This window comes from Poecilia formosa, unplaced genomic scaffold (genome assembly GCF_000485575.1).
Source record: "Poecilia formosa unplaced genomic scaffold, Poecilia_formosa-5.1.2 Scaffold100, whole genome shotgun sequence".
NCBI classification, from domain to species: Eukaryota; Metazoa; Chordata; class Actinopteri; order Cyprinodontiformes; family Poeciliidae; genus Poecilia; species Poecilia formosa.
Window position 1 is genome coordinate 748,202 of NW_006800039.1, and position 8,576 is coordinate 756,777.

Here is an 8,576-nt window from a genome sequence, read left to right on the forward strand (position 1 = left end):
ATGTATGGCTTTATTTTCAGCTTCACAAATTATAAAGAAATAATTTTCAACTATCTTGGGTTGTATTACCTTGAATTTTTAAGCTTTTAACCACTACGCCTGAGACATTTATGGTATGTTTTTATTGCTGTTTGTTAGCATAATTTTGGCAGTGTTGACGAAAGAGGTCAAAACTTTGACTAGTCTATATTTTTAGTAAAAAGTTTCATAATAATTTTATTCCTTAAAAGTTAAATCAAACTATTTGGGCCCCTTTTGCATTTTATTTTGCTTTTTAACTTGAGTTAATAATGCAATAAATTCCAACACTGCTGGATAACACATATATAGGATAGGAAAAATAAATCTCAGAAATTACATTTTTGCATTGTCTTTTATTTTAGACGTGATATAAACTGTTTTATAAAAGCAACTTTTGGGTTAGTGTATAAAATGTATCCATACTTTTATGTGTCATGAAGATTGACATAACAATGGCATTTATAGAGAATTGTTAGACAACATTTCTTTGTGAAGAGCAAAACTCGCCAAGAGTTTTTTGTTCACCTTTATGCACCATCTGCATAAAGAATGAATCGGAAAACAAAAATATGTAAATTATTATATGAATGATAATTCGATATAATAACCTGAATAACTTGCACGCAGCTTGAATCTGATTTATTTAAGTTATAAATGTGACCTCAGATGCTTTTTACTTAAATCAATATCAAATAGATAAGACGGCGAACGTTAAATATTTTCAATATTTTCCATTTTAACCTCAGCAGAGGGTTTTGTATTATGATTCTTTAGGATAAATAAGTTCAGACACTGGCAAAAGGCTGCAGCTGCCCCCCTCTAATGTGCTAATATGAGCGGCTGATCTGTATTACTTTGTAGATTAAGTTCTCAGTTTATCCTGCTCCGTCATTTAAACACAGTTTGTATATTTAGAGATGAAGTCTGATCACAAAGAGGGCTTTCTGCTCATAAATGGGTCAGTCGTAGGAGATGAAGATTATATGCAGGGTTTAATAAATGCTCATTTACTTTCTTAAGTGTGTGTTTTTTTTGTTTTTTTTTCCCCATTTATGGTGACACAAATTAGATTTTGTTTATATGTCATCCCTGTCTCAGACCTCGGCCATGTGGCTCAGCAAGAAAAGGCCACATCTTAGCACTGTTTTGTCCTTATCAGATTAGTGGTCTTTAAATACATCTGTCATACACAAGCAAAAACATGGTTTCTCCTCAAATTGATTTTGTCGCAGCAATCCTCCCCCAGGGCCTTCCTACTTGCGCCGCTAGAAATTCTGTTGATTTGTCAGCGCACTTTTTCCTTCGTAATCGCCTTAGACGTGTTTTAAGATGATAAGGGAAACTTATTGCTTCCTCCATGTTCGTAATCAAGTTTAAGAAACGACAATTTGCCGAGAAATGTGATCCGGGCTTAGATTTTTTTTTTTCTAAGAATGCCGTACTCTATTTAAACTCGATATACGGAGGAAATTGAATGTGAAAGTGCAGATTTACAGCCTCTTTTTCAATCAGCGAGGAATTATGGTTATGTGCATTGATAATCATTGTTCTGTGTCCTGTTATGGGTGGTAAGAATCATTTCTAGGCTGACGTTGGCAGAACTAAATGTAAAATTTGTCAGAAAACCTTTCGGTTACAGGTGTTTTCTTTTTTCTGTTGAAACTAATGTGGGAATTTAAACATTTTTTATATTTTTTGTTAACTTTGCATTAAGATAAACATTTATAAGAACCTCAGTTAAAGCAATCTTCAAATACTAAGAATTTCCTTGACCAATATTGTTTCATATATTCTTTAACAATTTAGTCTACTTTTTAAATTGAACAAAAAAAAAATCACTGTAGGCAAATCTGGTGAATAATAAACAATTGATAAAATATTTTTATTTATTTTTTTTGGTTTTGGCCTTGAAAAATCCACATTTTAATTTGATGTCCAGTATCATGGCTGGCCTGTTATACATTAGAGATAATCCAGATAGTTTCTGCTCTGTTTCTTAACCCTCTTTGCTTGTAATCTGTTGTAAGAACATATTTTACGAGGGGATTAATTTGGCAATCATGACCTCTTTTATCAGATGGTAATTTTCTGTTTTTGAACTTTGAGAATATGTAAGGAGGAGTGAATGGGGATTAAAGGATTAATTTTAGACCTTTTTTTCTGAAATTAAACAAAACCACACAGCATATTCACATCTCACCAAGTCTCCTTTTCTTGGTCTTTTTCAGTCCTTTGGGAGACACTTAGATGGTTAAACCTAGCAGTTCAGCATCTCTGTAACATGTCTGTCTCTTTTTCCCCCCTCCTCGTCTGCAGAAGCTCCTTCTATGAGTCTCTGAAGCAGATCGGTTCAGTCCAGCACCAGGGTAATGCAGGCGGAGCGGGGACGTACGAGACCATTCAACACTTCAACGACATCAAAGAGAATCTTCACACAGTGAAAAGAGACGTGGAGCACCTGGTGCAGCGTAACGTTCAGGTATTTCTCCAGGCTTTGAAATTCTGAAGCAGCTCCGGATTAAGAAACAGTCTGTAAGGGTTGTGTTGCCTGTGCACATTACTGAGTTTATTTCACAATATAAATGGCTTGTAATGACAGTTTCATAGTAAATTGATTGTTTTTTTACTCACAGAATCCAGGAGATAAGGTTGTAAAGTGCCCAGAGCTGCCTCCCATGCCTTCCTGCTTATCCACTGTTCATTTTGCAATATTTGTTGTCATCCAGACAGTCTTATTCTTCTGCTACATCATGTACAAGTGAGTAACTCTGGTATTGATTTGTCAAAGCATGTCTGTATGACTTTTAAAAACCTCCATTTGTTTCTGTCCTCGTTGCAGAAGCCAACAGGAAGCAGCAGCCAAGAAGTTCTTTTGATGACGTTGGTTTCTAGAACAACAGTATGCATGTGAAAATGTCTGATTTCTTTCTCTTTTTTTTTCCTTTTGGTTCAATCATTTTCAGATAGTAAGTTATTGTATGTGGAAACTGCTTTTGTGGAATAAGACTTTGTTTTAATTATTAGAACATTTTTAATTTGATCAGCCAATTGCGTGTGACTGACGGTGTGCGACTTTTCAGCATGATGCAACATGGTCCTTTCAGTATTTCTGTTCAGTCAGAGCTTTAGATTTTGTTTTTTCTGAAATCTGGGGTCTGCCTTGAGCTCACTTCATACAATTTAACCAACAGTTTGAAAAAAAGAGAAAAGACAACCTATGTCTAAAAGTGTACATTGTGCGTATTTTTGTATAAAATGCTACAGATTTTCAGTGGCCCGTACATCAAGGATCAATTTCAGTTTTTCTCTTCTGGTTAACTTAAAAAAAAAATGTCTGAATCTGCCTGAACAATTTACATAAACTGTTAAAAACCAGCCACTGTGTCTTTTTTATTGCCTTTTTTTTTTTTAAATAAAATTACAATTTGAACATGACTAATCTTCACTAAATAATTCTCTAACAAGCTCAGTCATACAAGAGAGGTCCAGAAGTTAATCTTAATACAAATCAGTTGCTTGGGCATTTATTTAGGATGTCTTCACTCAACGGATGAGCCTGATACATTTTGCATAAGAGGTGTTTGGACATGTTAAAGTGTAGTTGCTAAATGTTTGGCTTGAGTAGCCCAGAATAACAGGATGAGGTGATTGGGTGAAAGGTTTGAGGAGCTAAGATGTTCTTACAGTGTCACCTAAAAGTCTGTAACTTTGTCATTTGTTTCTAAAGATATCTGGAACATATAGCAGTATGTTGCTAGGGTGGTCACTTGTATTATTTTTCATGATAACTTTCTTGTCATAAAGATTTAGACTGATCATTGTCACGATAAATTTCCAGTTAATGTTTAAAACCCCGCTAAGATTGACACGACAATGGCATTTACAAAGAATTGTTAGACGACATTTCTTTGTGAAGAGCAAAACCCACCAAGAGTTTTTTGTTCACCTTTGAGTAGCCCATCATGATAACCGTCAGTGTTTACGACCACTGTCTGTTCAATGAAAGTGTCAATAAATTTGAAAATACAGTTACAGTGCAACAAATCACACCTCTTCATACATTACAAATAAGCATTGTTTGTTAGCTAAGACACAACAAATAGTTCTTATTCTCACTTATCACAATGCTACTGCAAAATACTGTGATAAAACCTGTTTCCTTAATTTTTTTTTCTCCTACAACTTCTCAAGTCAGATGGCCACTTTACATTTCAACTTGCAGGGAATGTGTTGTTTCCATATAGCAACTCAGGACAGTCATTGATAAAGAAGGCTGCCCACTCCTCTTCCTCCCTAATGGAGAAATCTGTGCTGTTCCAGCTCACAAAAACACTAAAAATAGGTATGAAGAGTTTATTTTAATCAGGCAATCTAATAGGGAGCCTTAAAAAAAATGCCTTGATTGGATCCTTTTCTGATTACTGCAGGGTTTCTAGGCAGTCTGAAAAAGAATGTTAAATTTAGAATTTATTTTCAAGTATTTTCCTGCAGGGATGATGAATTGGAAAAGGCCTGAAGTGACGATCATGTTGTTTTAAGCCAGGTCAGCATGAAGTCGTGACTGCCTTTCCAGTCAGACGTTCTGTTTGTCCTTTTTGTCTCACAGTTCGCAGCTGTCTCCTCAGCGGTGGGCCGTACAGCTTTTACTCCCTAACAAGTTATCTTCTTCCACACATACATACATCATCAATAATCACCTTATCACAATTTTATAAAAAAAAAAAAACCTAATAAAACCACTGACTCATTGTGTGAACCTACAAAGTAAGGTTCTTTTTTTCTGGAGCAAAAAGTACTGCTGTGTTCTTGGATGCAGCTGGAAAGAAAAACAGTTGGCATGTTGCAATGTTTTAGTGGAAATTAAATGAGAACATATTAGGTTGAGCAGGAGATGAGCTCACATTCCTACTTGGTAATCACAACATTATCTTCACCTGAAGCCGTTTTGTTCTTGAAATTATGCTTGGAAAAAAAGTGTTTTAATACCAGAGGAGAGAATGCTGTTGCGCTACTTGTATGTAACTAATCTGTTTATGTGTTTGTAAAAAGAGCTGCAGGTCTACGAAAACCATGGAGTGACTCCTCCCCACTTCACACCTTTAGCCAGTCACGTTCCTATTCAGCAATAGCACTGCATGAAGGATGGCTTCATTGGGATAAACAAGAATACAGTATAATCCTGCCCCTCTCTCCCCTCTGCTTGATCTCAGCAGTGTAAGCTGCACATGGGCCGATCTGAACTTCTCTAATATGATTAGGCAGCAGTGGGTGGAAGCACACAGCCTCTGTTTTTGGTTGAAAGAGGCTGTCCATGTAGCCTTAAGGCCTTCTGCGAGTTTTGGTAAAAGTTGTGCCTAAAAAAAGTGCTTCAAACCTTAAAAATTAATTTGGAAAAACATCCAGAAAGGTCTCCACGATTTAAAAATAGATACAAAAAAAAAAGAAAAGAAAAAAGCAGGCCATCTGCCTCTTAGTATAGTGAAGCAGAAGGGATTAAATCCAGATTATGGCGGGCTGTGTGTGTGTGTTTGTGTGTGTTTGCGTACCCATGTATGTGTCTGTTGCTTGTCATCAGTGTGTCCTTGACTCTGTAGGCAAGCAGGAGGTTAGCTAGGGAGCTACCACTGGATTGGAAAGCTACAGGAAGCGAAAGCGAAGCACCAGGAGAACCGTTTACTTTTTCAGTCCTCGAAAACATCCCCCTCCTTGGAGAGTAGACACTCGGAAGAACTCGTGATGGCTTTTTTGATCAAGAGCATGATTGGGAACCCACTGTCAGGAATGGGTCTTGGTGGTGGAGGCGACAAAGAGGAGGAGGCCACTCCGTCAGATCCTGCAAAAGCAGCCGGGATGACACGCGAGGAGTATGAAGAGTACCAAAAACAGTTGGTAGAGGAGAAGTAAGTAGAAACATGGACCAAACTACACTTTGAGCAGTTGCCACTAGCCTGTGGGAAACAAAATGGCTGCAGGGAATAAAATCTGACCTTGACGCATTGTTTTGTTACGTTCAGCCTCACTGCTTTTCCCTCACTGTCAAAAGTATACATCTTTGATTAACACACCAAAAAAAAAAAAAGAAAGCACAATAAAATAGCTTCTATTGTTTTTGAACAATTAAAAAGTTGAGTTCTTAAAAGAGACATCTGTTTCTGAAGGTCACAAAAGAGACTAACCAAGAAGATTTTTTTCTGTATACATTTTGTCTGTGTGGCTAAATATAGTCTTTTGGTTCTTGAAAGATAAGATTAAATTATGGCATTCACACACACACACACACACAAAAATGCATAAACATTTAAAGTAAAATAATATGAACGTCACAAAAGAAAAAAAACTATTATTTTTAAAACAGTCTGGCAGTAAAAATGGTTTTAAATTACATCTGACTTGGAAAGATGATGCGTTTGAAAACCACTCCTGTTGTGATTGTTTTTACTAAATTCTAGGTAATCCTGGATTGGTAATCTCTTTAAATGGCTGAGGTAAAGTGCACTAGGAGCTTTGTTGAATATGCAGGAATATATTGACTCAAACATTTGTTTTACAGAGGGAAGTTGAATGATATATATTAAAAAAAATTAAAACAAGACAATTATTTACATGTTTGATTTTGTTCTGCAGATGTGCAATTATTTTACTTCACGACCATAACTTGGGTGAAACTAAAACGTTCATAGAAGCCATCTCTATATTTATTTTGTCTTTGTAGGCAACCAAGCAATAATGTAAAGAGTAATTGGCAATGTTGCTAAGGCATTCCATGAAAGAGTATGAAGTATACTTTGTTGTTGGCCTTTGGATCTACAAGGTTTTCATACATTTCCAGCATTGACATTTCTTCCACATGGTTAACAAGTTAATCACAAACTTATATATGCAAGTCAATGAAAAAGCTTGTCTAAATACGGGATATATTAACTAATCTGTAATGTGTTTTTGTGACCAAGAGTAAATAAACTTGAGATTGTTTTATTTTATTTTTTTCATTTGTCCAGGATGGAAAGGGATGCAGATTTCTTACACAAAAAGGCAGAGCGGGCAACGCTCAGAGTGTGTCTCAGGGACAAATACAGACTGCCTAAGGTAAACATATGTTTTTATCTTTACACGTTGGATAATATAGCTGTCTTGATTCAGCATGTCAGGAAACTTACCATAATTTCTAACTGACTGAATAGTACATTTTCGTGGTTTAATTTAGGTATTTTCCCACTTATTTAAAGGAAGAAGTTGGTATTCACTGGAAATAGTGTCATTAATTGAAGGATTTAAATATATGTCCCATTTTCATTTAGAAGTCATGTTTTTTTTTCTAAATTTCTTGTTTAAAATATTAACAGAACAATTAAAAATATTCAAAAACCCAAAATGGCTTCCATCCATTTACAGTCATAGCTGCAGCAACTCAGTGTTTGTTTGGTATTTTGGCGATAACACTATCTCACACTTGCAACTTCATTTGATGAACGTGTTGCTAAAGTGTTCAAACTTGCAAATACTAAGGAATACATCATTATTGTATTGCTGACAGACACACACCTAGTCACAGATCATTACAAATGGGGAATCCAGTCATTTTTAAAACTGGCAACTAAAACAAGGTTAAGCTCAAGTTTCACACCACTCCTTGATCTAAGTCAAACTTTGGAAATAACCGTGCATTGTCTCTACACATTTCTTATCAGAAGTTTTTTGTACAGATTTTTAATTTGGAAAATAATGGTGCCAAAATGAATGCTGGGTACTACCAAAGTTAGCCCAAGTACCTCCGTGTGTGGTTTCAGAGCGAAGGTGCTGCACAATCCCATCCTTACCAAACTCAAAGAAAATATTTACATCCTTTAAGATGCAATTTAACCACATGGCCAACAAGACAAAACATAGGGTGTGATACTCTCCTTGAGGAAATACCTTACGCAGTATCCATGCACTGTGTTTTATCAATGACTTGAGGAATCTGAAAACCTGGTTTGAGATTGTTATTGTATAATCTTGAGTAAAATATTGTGATTCCACTGTAATACTGTAATACTGAAATAACTATAGTTATTTCAATAACTTTAAATAAATATGCTAAATCAAATTTATTTTATTTAAAATAGAAAGTAGCAACTATTTGTTCTGCTGCATAAATAATCTAACACATCAATTGTTACAGTTCATTCCTAATTTTGATTTTGCTACATAGATTTAAGTAGAAATTTTGAATAAACATTCATTAGAAGTATAAGTACTTCTTGTCTATGTACCTTTTGCCTAGAAAGTTGGTGTTTTACTCTCTATAAAGTAATTCAGGTATAAAAAGCCAATATCAGATCTTATTTGGCCAGGCTGGAGGAAACTCCCTCCCACCTCCCCACCTTTCTCTGGCATCTAATTTAAGGGATTTTTATCTGTATGACATAAAACTCTATTATTTTGTGAAGCTGATTGTTTACTCAGTTTACAATGATTCCGAATCCAATTGAGTGGTTTGGATAATTATGAAGCTAAGACTAAACTACAGGTTCAAAGAGGATGAAATCCAACTACGCCCAAATCACCCCCCTCCC

The 8,576-nt window shown here is 35.6% G+C and overlaps 2 protein-coding genes across 3 annotated transcripts in view; both read left to right on the forward strand.

The window, feature by feature from the left end:
- The window catches only part of lman1 (lectin, mannose-binding, 1), an 18,874-nt gene extending 15,522 nt beyond the window's left edge, over positions 1–3,352 (forward strand). For both annotated transcript variants that reach the window (XM_007558907.2, XM_007558906.2), the window contains exons 11-13: positions 2,338–2,500; positions 2,655–2,779; positions 2,861–3,352. In XM_007558907.2, the coding sequence (XP_007558969.1) occupies positions 2,338–2,500; positions 2,655–2,779; positions 2,861–2,897 (325 nt within the window). In that variant the 3' untranslated portion in view covers positions 2,898–3,352. The remainder of the gene's footprint in view (positions 1–2,337; positions 2,501–2,654; positions 2,780–2,860) is intronic.
- Positions 3,353–5,572: 2,220 nt separating this feature from the next.
- cplx4a (complexin 4a) overlaps positions 5,573–8,576 on the forward strand; it is a 6,199-nt gene continuing 3,195 nt past the window's right edge. Inside the window, exons 1-2 of the mRNA XM_007558908.2 lie at positions 5,573–5,921; positions 7,020–7,107. Of these exons, the coding sequence (XP_007558970.1) occupies positions 5,758–5,921; positions 7,020–7,107 (252 nt within the window). The 5' untranslated portion in view covers positions 5,573–5,757. The remainder of the gene's footprint in view (positions 5,922–7,019; positions 7,108–8,576) is intronic.